The sequence below is a fragment of the Scyliorhinus torazame genome, chromosome 18 (genome assembly GCF_047496885.1).
Source record: "Scyliorhinus torazame isolate Kashiwa2021f chromosome 18, sScyTor2.1, whole genome shotgun sequence".
NCBI lineage: Eukaryota > Metazoa > Chordata > Chondrichthyes > Carcharhiniformes > Scyliorhinidae > Scyliorhinus > Scyliorhinus torazame.
The window spans coordinates 43,896,923-43,913,139 of NC_092724.1; the positions used below are offsets into that span (position 1 = coordinate 43,896,923).

General features: G+C 46.3%; 1 protein-coding gene across 3 annotated transcripts in view; it reads right to left on the minus strand.

The window, feature by feature from the left end:
• Positions 1-4,013: 4,013 nt before the first annotated feature.
• LOC140395177 (phospholipid-transporting ATPase ABCA1-like) overlaps positions 4,014-16,217 on the minus strand; it is a 246,267-nt gene continuing 234,063 nt past the window's right edge. For all 3 annotated transcript variants that reach the window (XM_072482683.1, XM_072482684.1, XM_072482682.1), the window contains 3 exons: positions 14,750-14,842; positions 12,151-12,394; positions 4,014-9,617 (listed from right to left, as the gene is read on the minus strand). In XM_072482683.1, coding sequence (XP_072338784.1) covers positions 9,477-9,617; positions 12,151-12,394; positions 14,750-14,842 — 478 coding nt within the window. In that variant the 3' untranslated portion in view covers positions 4,014-9,476. The remainder of the gene's footprint in view (positions 9,618-12,150; positions 12,395-14,749; positions 14,843-16,217) is intronic.

The following is a 16,217-nucleotide window of genomic DNA, read 5'->3' on the forward strand; positions in this document are numbered from 1 at the left end:
AACCGCTCCGAAACTACCATCAAGTACCCTCATTCTACCCGGTCGAACGCCTTCTCAGCGTCCAATGCCACAACCACCTCGGTTTCCTTCCTCTCTGCCGGTGCCATAACGATGTTCAATACCCTTCTCATGTTTGAAAACAGCTGCCTCCCTCTCATGAACCCCGTCTGATCTTCACCTATCACCTTCGGGAGGCACTCCTCCAGCCTACCCGTGAGTACCTTCGCCAATACTTTTGCGTCCACATTCAGAAGTGATATGGGCCTATACGACCCACACTCCATCGGATCCTTAACTTTAAAAAAATATATTTTTATTGAAGCATTTGCAAACTTTTTACAATAACAAAACAATAACAACATAAACATCAACATGGTAAACGAGACATTTCCCACCCAACCCCTTCTGTACATCCCTTAACCATTTTCAACTACCCCCCCCTTCAGAATGCTGCTTCTGCTGACATTTAATTTTCCCCGAGAAAATCGACGAACGGCTGCCACCCCCGAGAGAACCCCAGCATTGACTCCCTCGGGGCAAACTTTATTTTCTCCAGCTTGAGAAACCCAGCAATTTCACTGACCCAAGTCTCCACACTCGGGGGCTTCGAGTCCCTCCACATTAAAAGGATCTGTCTCCAGGCTACTAGGGAGGCAAAGGCCAAAACGTCGGCCTCTTTCACTCCCTGAACTCCCGGGTCTTCTGGTACTCCAAAGATGGCCACCTCTGGACTCAGCACCACCCGGGTACCTAGCACCTTGGACATTGCCTTGGCAAACCCCTGCCAGAATCCACCAAGCTTCGGGCATGCCCAAAACATGTGGACATGGTTTGCTGAGCTTCCCGCACACCTCGCACATCTATCTTCTACCCTGAAAAACCTGTTCATCCTCGCCGCCGCCGTGTGTGCCCGGTATACCACCTTAAGCTGTATTAGACTGAGCCTGGCACATGATGAGGAGGAATTAACCCTGCTTAGGGCGTCCGCCCACAGACCCGCCTCTAACTCCCCACCTAGCTCCTCCTCCCACTTGCCCTTCAGTTCCTCCACTGGGGTCTCCTCCGCCTCCAACAACTCCTGATAGATAACCGATACCTTCCCCTCCCCCACCCAAGTGCCAGAGACTACTCTGTCCTGTATCCCCCGTGGCGGCATCAGCGAGAAAGCCAACACCTGTTTCCTCAGAAAGTCACGGACTTGTACATATCTGAAACCATTCCCCGGCGGCAGCTTGAACCTGTCCTCCAGCGCCTTCTGACTGGGTAAACTCCAGTCTATGAATAGATCTCCCATCCATTTAATAAGGGCTGGTTTAGCTCAGTGGGCTAGACAGCTGGTTTGTAATGCAGAACAAGGCCAGCAGTGTGGGTTCAATTCCCGTACCAGCTTACCCGAACAGGCGCCGGAATGTGGCGACTAGGGGCTTTTCACAGTAACTTCATACTTGTGACAATAAAAGATTCTTATTGCAGGGGCTGGTTTAGCACACTGGGCTAAATCGCTGGCTTCAGCAGCACGATTCAATTCCCGTACCAGCCTCCCCGAACAGGCGCCGGAATGTGGCGACTAGGGGCTTTTCACAGTAACTTCATTGAAGCTTACTTGTGACAATAAGCGATTTTCATTTCATTTCATTCCTGCTCTCTGCCAACTTCAGAACCCGCCATCTATCCTGCCCGGCATGAACCTGTGGTTATTGCAAATCATGGTCCAGTCCTCCTTTGCCCCCAGATCCTCAATGCCGCCACCACCACCGGGCTAGTGGAGTACCGGGCCGGCGAGAACGGCAGAGGTGCCGTTACCAGTGCTCCCAAACTGGTGCCTTTCCATGACCACTCCCCCATTACCCACTTCCTAATCATAGCTATATTCGCCACCCAGTAGTCGTTGCAGAAGTTCGGCAGCGCCAACCCACCCTCCCCCCAGACTGTGCTCCAACAACATTTTCTTCACCCGTGGGGCCTTATCTTTTTTTAGCAACAGGGAAATCGATGCCTGCACCAAAGTTTGTGGCAACACCCCCTTCCCTATCGCCTCTTCAAACATCCCCACCATCAGGGGTGCCAGCTTATCCTTGATATTTTTTATAATATTCCACCGGAAACCCCTCCGGCCCTGCCAACTTCCCCGACTGCATCCTCCCAATCGCATCCTTTATTCCCTGCTCCACTATTGCTCCTTCTAATGTAGCCCTGTCCCCTTCCCCTAACCTCGGGTACACCAGCCCATCTAGAAATTCTTGCATGTCCCGGTCTCCCCCAGGTGGCTCTGAACTGTACAACCACTCATAAAATTCCTCAAAAACCTTGTTAATCAGATCCGGAGCCACCACCAACTTCACTGCCCTACCCCTCACCTGAACAATTTCCCTTACCGCAGCCTCCCTCCAGAGCTGACCTGCTAACATATCTCCATGTTCGTAAGCTGACCTGCCTTACCTCCATGTTTGTAAACTGCACCCCCTGCTCGTCTCAGTTGGCGCACCGCCTTCCTGGTAGATGGTCAGTCAAAGCTCGCCTGTAGTTCCTTCCTCTTTTCCAGCTTCGCTGGGTCCCCATCTTCTGCATACCTCCTATCTACCTCTAATATCTCATCTATTACCCTCTGCCGCTCCAACCTCTCCTCTTTGTCCACCCTGGCCTTAAACAAAATCACCTCACCCCTCACCACCGCCTTTAGAGCCTCCTAGACAACTGCCTTCGACACCTCACCCGTACAGTTGAAACCTACATATTCCTCAATTACCTTTTCAATTTTGATGTGGAGATGCCGGCGTTGGACTGGGGTGAGCACAGTACGAAGTCTTACAACACCAGGTTAAAGTCCAACAGGTTTGTTTCGATGTTTCGAAACAAACCTGTTGGACTTTAACCTGGTGTTGTAAGACTTCGTACTTTTCAATTTTGTCACAGAACTCTTGGTTCCCCAAAAGTCCCACATCTAATTTCCACCCCGGCCTCTGTGCTACCCCCTTCTCCAGTACCATATCCACCCAATGCGGAGCATGATCTGACACTGCAATTGCCGAGTATTCCGACCCCTTAACCCCAGCCAGCAAAGCCTTGCTGAGGAGTGACTTTAATGGAGATTTCTGATTTTGAAAGGGCCTGATAAAGCAGACAGAGATGTTTCCACTCTTGGGTGAAGGCAAGGAATGGGGCCACCGATGTAAGGTAGTCACAAGTAACTACACAAGGAACGTCAGGAGGTCCTCCTTTACCCAGTGTGGTCAGAATGTGGGACTCACTTTCCCAAGGAGCAGTTGAGCTGAAAAGCATATGGATACATTTAAGGAAAAGCCAGAGATGTGTATGAGGGATGAATGAACAGAAGGCATGCTGATAGGGTTGAAGGGACTGGGAGGAAGCTTATATGGAAGATAAACATTTGCATTGGCCAGTTTAGCCAAATGGCTTATTTCTCTGGTGCATGTTCTATATAACTGCAACTTTCCACTTTTAACCTTGATCAAATGTAGAGGCTGGATTACATAGTTTTGTGCACTGTCACACCTGAACAGAGTGGGTGAGTAGGTGTGTTAACATAGTGCAAGAAATGGAGTGATGTGTCTGCATGAGTCAGTGAATGAGGTTCAACGAGTATGTGTGTGTATGGGGCAGGGGTGTGTGTAACAGTGCAGAATATGTACCCGAGATTCAGAAAGTGTGCATTTGTAGGAGTGTGAGTCAACGACCATGTATTCCACTCTACCATTTATTGTAACTTTGGAAAATAGTTGCCCGAAATACATCTTGCTGGGCGAGACATTGAGCTTGCGATTAGGTCAAATCAATTGTGATGGAACCCAAACTGGCACCCAGTTGCCCCAGGTTGAGAATAAACATTTGCTTTGCTCCCAGTTAGTGACCATTGATTCCTATCATTTGTTCTGCTATAGGAAGCTTAGATTCAAAATAAGGCTCTATTTGTGGAACACAGACTGCACAGTAGGCAGTAACGCAGCTCAAACACAAATTGGTGCAAACAATTAATAAAGATATTGGAGGCAAAGTAGTCTCAGTGTATGTCTTTATTTTCATTTCAAAATCTTGACCACTGTCCAATAGAATAATAAGAATAAGTGGGCTCATGAACAGTAGCAACATGAAGAGTAGTTCGAGAGTTATAATTCAAATATACATGTACTTTACTCTTATGCAATGTGTACCAGAAATATCGATACCTCACCCATAAAATGACAAAGGATACTGGAATGGGTTTTTCAGGATCTGTATCTAGAATAGATCTCAGCAATTCCACATCAGCATCACCACATTTTATAACCACTGGATTTTAAATGCTCCAAGCCCAATTCTCAGCCACTATTGAACTTAGTGGATCAACCAGGCTCAGAAGTTGAGGTGCTATGTTCTGGCAGTGTCTCTGAGGAAGCTCAATAATGCCTTCATCTGACAATCACATACATGCTTGTCCCCATCAGAGGGTCGCTGGAAGGCCACCAGGAGCAGGAATTTCAGCCAAATCCCCCTGCCCCATCCTCACCCCCATTAAGGTTTCCTGCCGTCAACTGTTGCCCCTTCTGTCACCTCCAGCTAAAAAGTTAACTCAGCAGAGACCAGGGTTCGAAACAGGCATCTTGCTCAAAGTGGATTTCATGTTGAGCGATGTTGGTATTGGGCAGATTTGTCCCCTTTAGTATCCCAGAGTGCAGCACAGGCTCGATGGAGAACAACGATCCTTTCTAGAGGGCCACACCCCCCCTCAACCCAAACCTCCAGAATATTCAGAAAATAATTTGGTCACATTACACTTCATCATTAAGTGCGACTTGCGCTCCTAAAACTTGTGCAAGTGAAGAGGAAGCAAAGTCTCTCAGGGGAGTAGATTCTGCTCACAACATTTCCCATACTTTATGGAGGAACAGGTAGACAGGCATTTTGGTTCACGTTAGCATTTGAGTTGAGCAACTTTCCCTGCTAGGTGGCTCCAGTGTTCCCAGTGGCAAGAACAATCCCTGAGCTGCTTCATAGGAAACGCTTCATAGGCTGGGACATCAGAGCAATCCCTGGAGCCTCCAATTCCCACAAGATACCATATCTCCAGTAGGTATTGTGTTTGCATGTGGTAAGAAAATAGACCGCTTAAAAAAAACATTCTGGGGAGAACATCTCCAGTCACACCTGCAGTATTTTGAACAAAATGTACCCTTTCTCCAGGCATTCCCTCCTCTTCAGCAAGCTAACGGAAAGAGCTGAACTATATCTGGATTTACCAACAATTCCAGTGTTGTGACTCATGTCATTTCCCTGCTCACAATCTGTTAATTAATAGTGATTTTATTCTCAATATACACATGGCTGTTTTGTTTTCTGCTTATTTTCCTGCTTATTACAGACCATCTCAAATACAAAAGTGCAAAGTAATGAAGCAAAATAGCAAAGTATGCAACATTTCAGACATCATTATCTCATTTAAGTGTTGGTTTATCTGCAGGTTTTCCATCACCCATCAGTGCCACAAAGGACTGTCCAGTCTAAGATTGAAACACTAATTTCTGACCCTTCACGGGAAAGCTTTAGCTCACTGGACTTTCACACAGTTACGCTCAATTCTCCTGATGCACTCCAATTGGTTACTTACCTATTGAGCGGAGAGTCAAACAACTGAGCAAAGCGTCACAATCACCAGGGTGGGATTCATTTTGCAAACTAAGCACCCAGTATTTCTGACATGTTGTCAAAGGCAATAATCAGTGCCTGCTGTGAAGCAGCAAGGTGGCACAGTGGTTAGCACAGCTGCATCACAGTGTCAGGAACCTTGGTTCGATTACGGCTTTGGGTGACTGTGTGGAGTTTGCATGTTCTCTCCGTGTCTGTGTGGGTTTCCTCCGGGTGCTCCGGTTTCCTCCCATGGTCCAAAGATGATCAGCTTAGGTGGATTGGACATGATCAATGCGCAGGGTTACAGGAATAGGGCAGGGGAGTGGGCCTAGGTAGTGTGCTCTTTCGGAGGGTCGATGCAGACTCTATGGGCTGAATGGCCTCCTTCTGGACTCTAGGGATTCTATGGATTGGCAGGAACGAGACTCTCAGAGTCATGGGACCAGAGTCAGCACCAGCGGTTCCCCACATACTGAACTTTTGATCTCAGTCAGCAAGCATGAGCAGTTGTCAATTGGAGGCCCTTTCTTGTACTTAAAAAAAAAAATCTACAAATTGAATAGTTCTATTTTAAATTAGGTTCTTTCACTGGCTCTGTGGGCGCTAAAATAACCCTCTGTCCCAATTGCATTTTCACAGCAGGTAGACAGTAAGGTAAGAATTCTGTGAGAGGGAACTGCACTAACTCAAACCCGATCAACATGCCATCGATACTGTGAATGGTGTCGCAGAGACATGTAGATTCGCAGCTGTAATAGCAGCTGTAGATGACGGAAGATGGTGGTCGGGCCGGGGGGGGGGGGGGGGGGGGGGGGGGGGGGGGGGGCATAGTTTAGTTTGGGGAGCTCTGGACAGAGAGGCTGAATTGACTCGGACTATTTTCATTAGAACGATGGCGTTTGAGGGGTGACCTGATAGAGGTCTGAAAGATTATGAGGGGCATGGATAGAGTGGATGGACAGGCATTCTTTCCCAGGGTGGTGGGATCAGTCGCCAAGTGGCATAGGTTTAAGGTCCTTGGGGCAAGGTTTAGAGATGTAGAGGCAGGTTGTTTTTACACAGAGGGTGGTGAGTGCCTGGAATGCGATGCCAGGGGAGGTTGTGGAAGCAGATACATTAACGGCGATCAAAAGGCATCTCGCCAAATATATGGATAGGATGGGTATAGAGGATACGGCACTAGGACGTGCTGAGGGTTTCGGTAAAGGTTGGTATCATGACCGGTACAGGCTTGGAGGGCCAAACGGCTGTTCCTGTGCTGTATTGTTCTTTGTTATTTCAATTGCTCTCCTTCATTGGTTTCAGTCACTGTACTGGATGGGGGTTTAAAACAATTCCCCAGATAATATTACCTCCAAAATCCTTGAAACCTCAGCCAGTTGCGCCAAATCTTCAGAGCAAATTATTTATCTGAATGCATCAGCCTATGTTGGGTTAACATAGGGATAGAGGTGGTGCTATGGGGGCCAGTAATCTTGGATGCTCAGGTACACAAAGGATTCCACCCTATTAACAGTTAAAACACTCATTAAATATACAAGTTACTTTCTTGCAGCCTTATAAAGGATGCTTTTTGTAAGATACATCTTTGGGTGAAGCTGCTGCCCAAGGGTAGTTTTATACAGGAGGTCACACACAGTGATGAATGTCAGTCACTCTCAAGTCCTTTCTCGTGAGAACACTGGTGTCAGGAGTGTCTCATTCTGATATCACTCCTATCGCTGAGTCAGACATTTGAGATCAGGCCCCATTCCAGGAGCTCCAGCATTCAATCTAAACTGACCCTTCAGTGCCGTTCCCGGGGAGTGTTGCTCTGCTGGAGGTGCCCTCTTTCTGATAAGATGTTGGACATAAAAGATTCCATGGCACCATTGTGAAGAGCAGCAGGGAATTCTCCCAGAGTCCCAGCCAACAATCATACCTCTACCAACACTTAAAAAACAGATATCACCACAGAACTGTTTGTGGGAGCTTGCTGTGCACTAATTGGCTGCCGGGTTTCTTACATTACAACAGTAACTACACTTCAAAAGTACTCCATTGATTGTAAAGCACTTTAGGACATCCTGAGGTCATGAAAAGCGCTATAAAAATGCAAGTTTTTTTTTCTTTTTTTCCCCCTGGATGTAAGGCATAGAGCTGGATGGTCCATCTCCCAGTCAGACAGACATTTTTGCATTGATTTGTAACAGAAGTGCAAATTCCTCATAACCAATGCAACTCATTGAAATTACTATTTATCTTTAAAGCCAGAATAAAGACTGACAGCAAGAATAAACAATGCAACTTTTTTGCAAACAATGGTCCATTGCTGCTCTATTTGGCCAATCTCGGTTCAAAGCATATATTTAGAAAATAGTTGTGTGCGCCCTTGTGGTCAGCATGGGGTATTCAATTGGATGTTGGGCAAGGATCGGTTTTGACGTTTCACCTTGTAATGCATGAGAAAGAGAGAGAGAGAGAGAGAGAGAGAGAGAGAGAGAGAGAGGGACTCCTTTAAATGGGATTCAGTTTATCCAGCTGCTAAATGAGACATCAAACAGGAGTTGTGTGCAAAGAACCCTCATTCAGTGGAATTACTCAATAGGAGAAGGTGGGCATTTTCTGGCACCCTGGCACTTGAGTTCATCGAGTAGAGGAAGCGCAGTGTTGCAGAAATGCAGATTGGAAATACTCCACCAATTATTTTAAACAGAAATAAACTCGGATGCTGCAGGTAGAACACAGAACCCAAATCAACATCTGGACTCAAGAGTGCAATGCATGCACCCAGAGAAGTTGCTAGAACAAGTACAAGGCAATGATTTAAAACAGTATGGACACTGTGTCTGGCTGTCAGAATTGCAGCACTGCATATGTATCAGACCTGAATTGTAAACAAAATTTTTTTTTATTTTTAAAAAAAGGTACTTTGTTAAGAGACAGAATTAATTTGTTTATTGCTTTGAAGAAAAATTAGAATACTGTACCTCAGCTGAGCAAGAGTTGTAAGTTTGTGTCCCTGGATTGGGCCGTGAACAACCTTTTGGCTCAGTGCTGAGAATGCTGTGGTTGAGTTCTGTTTCGTGTAGGAACTGTACTGGTTAGATTACAGCGAATGCACAAAAATTAAATGCACACAGAACTGAACAACGTCCTGATTTTGGGAAAGGGTTGTAGGGAATTGGGTGGAGCTCCACATAGATAAGGCGGACACCTACAATTCAGCTCATTGCAGTTCAGGTGAGAAGCGGACAGATCCGTCAAATTCCTCCAAACACCAGATGGACCAGTGTGATAGGCCTAATCATCCTTCCATAATTTCCTGAACCCACACCTTATCCACTCCACATAAAAGCCTTTTAGTCCCTGGATTCCTCCCTCTCCCTCCACACCCAGCAACATTCCACTTCTCGTTATCAAACAAGCAAAACACTGTGGGTCACTCTGTCGCTGCAGAATCACTAAGGTGGGATGAAGTGGAGGATTACTGCATTGTATCGTCATGATATTTTTTATATTTTTTCTGTTTCAGAAAACTCCAGGAAAAAAGTGCCAGATAAACTTCAGCTGCAAGAGCTAAAACAAAACCCCCAAAAGTACAAAAAAGGTAGAAAGTATAAATAAATCCGTTTGTACATTTGAACCATTGTTCATACAAATCCAGAAAGGTGCAAGGTTAGGAATAAAAGTGTTTTTTTGTCTGAAGTTAATTAAAGGTAACTTGGAAATGGGGGAAGGGAGATGGTAGATTTGTAGTTGAGGAGTTGGTCATTGACGGTCCAGTGACGGGTAGCTCAGTCCTGGCTCAACCCTACTGCATTTGGGATCATCAACTTGCATTTCAGATAGGAAGTGTTTAACTCATACGCAGATCATACTGAACTCTCTCTCATGTTGTCATCTGCTAAAAAGTTTGTGATGCGCTTTACGGTGTCCTTATATTGCGATCCATGTGTGAAAATTTCCTTCAAATAGTCATCTTCACTTTGGTCCTTGGCAAAATTGACAAATACCTGAACAGAACAAAGGAAAGAGTGGTTAAAACAGCTGGAAATGCAACATCTTAAATAACTAGAAATGTGTTTAAATATATATTGTTTTAAAAAAATATATAACTTTTGAGTACCCAATTCTTTTTTCCAATTCAGGGGCAATTTAATGTGGCCAATCCACCTACCCTGCACATCTTTGGGTTGTGGGGGTGAGACCCACGCAGACACGGGGAGAATGTGCAAACTCCACACGGACAGTGGCCCAGAGCCGGGATCGACCCCGGGTCCTCAGCGCCGTGAGGCAGCATTGCTAACCACTGCACTACCATGCTGCTTGAAGTATATATTGTTAACATATTTAAATCTATATTGGGTGGAATTCTCCCAACCAGCCCATGGTGGGTTTGGTGACTGGCGGGCACGGAGAATCTGGTGGCGGCTAAAAAGTTGAAAACCCGCTGGCCTAAAATGACATTGCCATTCTCCCAATGTCGGGTCGCTCTTCCCGCTGGCAGGTGGCGCATCGTCATTTGCATCTCACAAATGCTCATTAAAACAGCTACCAGCCAGCATCCAGTCAGGCCTTTCAATCTTGTGTCACGCTAATGGGAAATCACATTGGTGTCAAAACCATGTTGCTGAAGAGTGGTGTGTGCAAGGGTAGTCCTCAGTTCGCCAGAGACTTTGAGACAAGTGCAATGCCGTCATGGTGCCACACTGCCGGGGCAGACAGGTTCCTGCCTCCATCTCCAGGCTGAGCTGGTCTTCATGGACAGCACCGTGCTGATGGACCCATGCGTGTGTCACAGTCTCATATCAGTACTCTGCTTGGGGTTGGGGAGTACAGGGGTACTCACTGGACAGCATTGTGCTGTGGGATTCATACAGCCATTACAATAAAGGTCTGAAATTTGACCAGGGGTTGAGTGCGAGGAGTGGGAGGGAGGGGGCGCCAATGGGAGGAGTATCAGAGATCGCCACCAAGCTTGACGCTGTCATCACTATATGCCCAGCTGTGCATTTTCAAGCAGGGATCATTGGAGAGTTATCAGGGTCACAAGTGGTTTTCCCTCCCTTGCCCAGAGCCAAGTACTGAGGCCAATTGTAGCATCCCCTACCCTCCCCCAAACATTCAGCAGTTAACCAGTCAGTTAAAACTGGAGATGGGAAGGTGGGACCTTCCTGACCTGCACAGTTCGGTTAGTAATTGCTTTTACCATCCAAACTATGAGACATCAATTTGAAATGAAGCTGCCTGCATAGATATTAAATACATGCTGCTCATTAAGCCAATAATGTCCACGTTATGTTGTGAGCTGATCCTTTATTTTCACTTGCCAGACTGCAGACTGACAGCAGAGGAGCGAGGGAACAAACTTGACGTCATCCACACAACGCCACACTAACTGCACCGCAGTAGTTTGGTGATTCCGCTTAATAATAATAATAATCAGAATAATAATATTTATTGTCACAAGTAGGCTTACTGCAATGAAGTTACGGTGAAAGGCCCCTAGTCACCACATTCCGGCGCCTGTTCGGGTACAGAGAGGAAGAATTCAGAATGTCCAAATGACCTAACAGCACATCTTTCAGGACTTGTGGGCGGAAACCGGAGCACCCGGAGGAAACCCACGCAGACACAGGGAGAATGTGCAGACTCCGCGCAGATAACGACCCAAGTCAGGAATCAAGCCTGGGACCCTGGTGCTGTGAAGCAACAGTGCTAATCACTGTGCTACCGTGCCGCCCAGCTTGATGTCATGATGATGGGAAAAGGCAGAAAGTCAACTGCTGCCATCTATCTCATTTGTTGTTCAAAACAATTCATCCTTTCAAAGAGTTTAAAATCCCTCCCATCCTGAGAGCCACGTATTGTTAGAATTGTTTTCCATCATAAACTGAAACAAGGCCAAGTGCGGACGAATCGCCCTCACTGGACTCGAGGCCAATGAATTGCAGAGTAACAGGTGGGGGTCTGTAATTAGTGGAGAATGGGGTTCAGAATAGCCTGGGTTGGTGAGAGGGGGGCGGTGGAAGGTGGTAGAAATGACCAGGAAAGACAGCAAAACAAACTTGTGGGGATGGGAGCAGGGTGGATTGAGGGGCACAAAGCAGTGATGGGAGGGGAATACATTGGGAACAGCTCCTAGCTTCACAGCAGCTCCGAGCCTACCAGCAGCAGCTGGTGGACAGGCTGCGGGGGTCAGGGGAACATTTCATCAAGTCATTTTCACTGACCATCCAATCCAATGGGTGTCAACAGAAAGTGGCCTCACATCTCCAGGACTGTGCACCCACTACATAAATGGAATTGGTACAAACATTAAAGTGACCTAATAACTCAGTCCTGGAAACTACTTAAATGAACACATCAAATCTTTAAAATGTTTAGCAAGAGAAATTGATATGTGGACCCTGGTAATCATATATACATATACATCCATGGCTCGTCCTTCCCAGGCTAGGGATCAACATGGGGAGCCAGCAGTGTGCCCAAGTGTGTCAGCCAGCAATGTGCCTGCCCTTGTGTGTCTAGCACACAAACTCTTACTTGATCTAACGTGGTTTGAGACACTGAATAGTCTTCGATCTTCAGATTTTCTTTATTAGTCGTGAGGGCACTGAAGATTTTGGCCAGGGAACAGCAGCCAGTTGGTATCTGGTATTGCAGCATGCTGTGGTGCTTTTCTTTCAATACACAGCCTGGGAACGTGGTCACCATGAACTCTTCGACAGGAGACCAGTCAGGCGTAGAGCTATCCATCCGCAGGATGATGGTGTAACCGTCTCCAAACCTAGGGGCAAGGGACAGCATAATGGGTTAATAGTTAAGGTAATGAGACAGTGAGGTACATCATGATGTAACAGTGACGCCAACAGTCATGAGCTAGGGACTCAGTAGAGAGGATGGAATAGTCAGTCAGCACACGGGAGAGATGTAGGCCGGAATTCTCAGGCCGTTGGGATTCTCTTTTCCCGCTGACAGCACAACTCCCACCCACGGAGTTTTTGGCGGCGTGGTGTGGCTTCAATAGAAAAACCCATTGACAAGCGACGGGAAGAGAGAATCTCGCCACCAGCAAGTGGCGCGCCACTGAGAAACACGTGGCTGGGGGACCGGAGAACCCCGCCCCCAAAGCGCATCGTGAATGTAGTGTAAATAAAGTAGCTTTGAAGAAACCCACGTCATTCATGACTAGAGAGAAACCTTCCTAATATCGATTCGGCCACAATTTACCTAAAGGGGACTCCAAAACAATTAATTAGTTTGACTGCAGAAAATTTCCAAATACAGACAAAGTGAAGAATTTCAAAGTTTGGCTTTCATCGCAGCTTTAATCCTTCCTTCCTCTTGCCACCCCTCCTGATAATGTGCTCAGCTATAACAAATAGAATGTGAAAAGAGAGAGAACAAACAGGTCACACTACAGCCAGAGGCCAGAGGCGAGGCAGGCTGCACCTTCCAGTCCTGCTTCGAATCCCAGCTCAGTGGGTTTGGGAAAGGCTGCAACATCTGGAACAAAAATAATGAAGTAATGGGAATGAAAATTATGTCTGGCCAATTCCTGACACTTATTTGCAGGAGTCATGGTGGGAGGGGCCAGGAGGAGAGAGACTGGCCGTGCCGTGCTGAGGTAGGTACTTATCCTCCTCTTGGTTACAGAGGCATCAGGTCTTGTGAGCAGAGTAAAGTACATATTTGCAGGAAACCATCCTCAAGGAAAACAAAGTTTAGAAAAATTAAAAAAGGTTCATGGTTGGCCAATAGTTCAATAGGATAGTTAAGAGAACTTAACCTGATTTATTTAACTGCATTCTATCTTTGAAAAACATCCTAAACATGGTTCCCACACAACAAATTACTGTTGAAGTGGTTTCTGCTGATGACAAAGCAAGCCGCCTTTGGCGAACGGCAAGGGCCATCAAATAGCCATGTGACAGGAGACCAGTTTGGGGTACTAACCAGGGTACTGAAGAACTCTTAATCTCAGAATTGTGTCCTGGAATGCTTAGCAATATCTCCGGATGAGAGCGGGGCTTTGATTTGTTTCATCCACCAGTGCTGCGTTCCCCCAGTGCTGCACTGCGGTGTCAGTGTAGATTTAACAAAGAACAAAGAAAAGTACAGCACAGGAACAGGCCCTTTGGCCCTCCAAGCCTGCGCCGACCATGCTGCCCGTCTAAACTAAAATCTTCTAACTTCCAGGGTCCGTATCCCTCTATTCCTATCCTATTCATGTATTTGTCAAGATGCCCCTTAAACGTCACTATCATTCCTGCTTCCACCACCTCTTCCGGCAGCGCGTTCCAGGCACCCACTACCCTCTGTGTACAAAACTTGCCTCGTACATCTCCTCTAAACCTTGTCCCTCGCACCTTAAACCTATGCCCCCTAGTAATTGACCCTTCTACCCTGGGGAAAAAGTCTCTGACTATCCACTCTGTCTATGCCCCATATAATTTTGTAGACCTCGATCAGGTCGCCCCTTAACCTCCTTTGATGCTAGAGGGTGATATGAACACACAATCTTCTGCAGAGAGGAGCCAGAGTGCTACCGACTCAGGCAAGCTAGCATTAAGTGGGATGGACATGTCGGAGCCAGCACCATCAGTATCATTTTAAAAACCAATTTCTACTGATCTCACCCTTCTAATTGTACAGGAGATGTGGCACTATTCCATTTAAGGAGTCCAGATAACCAAATGGACAGTAACACGGAAACCAACACCAACGTTACAGTAATTGTGATTCAAATGCCAAGAGCATCACTTTATTATTGTAGATAGCATCAGTGTTTTCTCAAAATCACCGTGGCAACAACTTTAAATAAATCAACTAAACTGATATTCCCATCAACAGTCTGAAAGGTTAATAAAGCTTTAAAAGTGGATGGTTTATTTGATGCCTCTGGTGATTTCAATACACTGATGTTAACAGCCTCATGTGGCTGCTTCTGACAGTGATTTACCAAAGAATCCACTATTCCAGGAGTTAAAAAGGATTAGCTTTGGCTTGTCCAAAGATTGCAATATCCCTGTGGAAGAGAATAGTAATATAGCTCCTGATATTCTGCTTGTGTCAAAAATACACCATGTTAAGTGCTACATGCTTGCATTGTAGCTTGAACCATAGTTTGATTTGTTGTTACCTGCTTTTCAGGTGCTGCACACTGCCAAGGCAGCGGAATCGGCCATTCACCATGATTGCCATCCTCGTGCACAGTGCCTCACATTCCTCCATGCTATCTCGAGGAATAAAAAAGATCACACATACTGTCAATCCTTTTATCAACTCAAAAACCCGCACATTTTGATTAATCGATCATCCAAAACAGACACAATTTATCTCACTCTATAAAAACCCTTGCGCTCTTAATGAGCCAATATTGTTGATTGGATTGTGCTGTCATGTGGCTGGATGGATCAATCAGATCCCCACATTCAATGCCTTTCGAAACAAAAAGTCTATTTTAAGCTTTTGGTTTCTTTTTATCCATATTTTTCTCCAATTGTCCCACTTTGTTCAATCTCTCTCCTTCTGCCTGACGGGAATCACCTCACCCAACCAGGCTTGGCATTGTGCCGCGATTCCACCTTGCCCTGCCTATGTAACCTGCATCGACACAGCAGCTTCAACAGGGGAAAATATTCCAAGGTGCTTCACAGGATTCTAATCAGAATGGCTGACATTGAACCAAATATTAGGAGGGTTTACTAAAGGGTTTTAAAGAGGGCAAAAAGGGAGATAGATGTGAAGAGGCAGAGAGGTTTAAGCAGGGATTTCCAGAGCTTATAACTGTGACAACTGAAGACATGGTGACTAATGGTGGTGTCAAGGCAGTGGACGGAGAGTAATTAGTCAGTGGGATGCAGAAAACTTAATGGATTGTAGAACTGGAGGAGGTTAGAGATAGGGATGGGCAAGACCATAAAGAGATTTCAACATGAGGCTACAAATTATTTTAGTTGGAGACATTGGGGAACTAGGAATCAATGTAAGTCAGCGCAGGGGTGGTGGGTGAGTGGAACTTTACACGAGTCAAATACTGGCAACATTTTGAAGGAGATTATCTAGGGCAATGGATGAGAGGTCAGTCAGGAGGCCACAGGATTAGTGGAGTCTGGAAGCTGGGATGAGGGTTTCAGCTGCAGATGGGCTGAGAAGGGAAGGAGAGATGGGTGATGTTACGGAAATGCATCCCACCAGTCTCTGTGATGGAGAGGGTGTGGGGTCAGAGATTCAGCTCAGATTCTAACAGGGTGTTGAGTTTCTGAGCAGGATTCAATCTGAGACAGCGGCTGGGGTGCAGCAGTTTTGAAAAAGGGGAGACGGCCAGTATGTAAGGGTTAATAAAGTCAGCAAGAATGGGGACCACGAAGGTAATTTGGGTGTTTAGCGGGAATGCAGCACAAGGTGGGTCTCATGGATTATGTGAGCTCAGAGAAGGCATGAGAGGAGATAGGAAACTTGGGGAAGACTTGGATTCAGGGCTAGGACAGTGGGGGAGGCAGGCGAAGGATTGGTGAGCAAGGTGAGGGGGAAACAAGGTTCTGACCAGCCTCATTGATTTTGTGTCCTTCTCTGCTGTTAATTGGAAACCAAGTAGAGTCAGACCA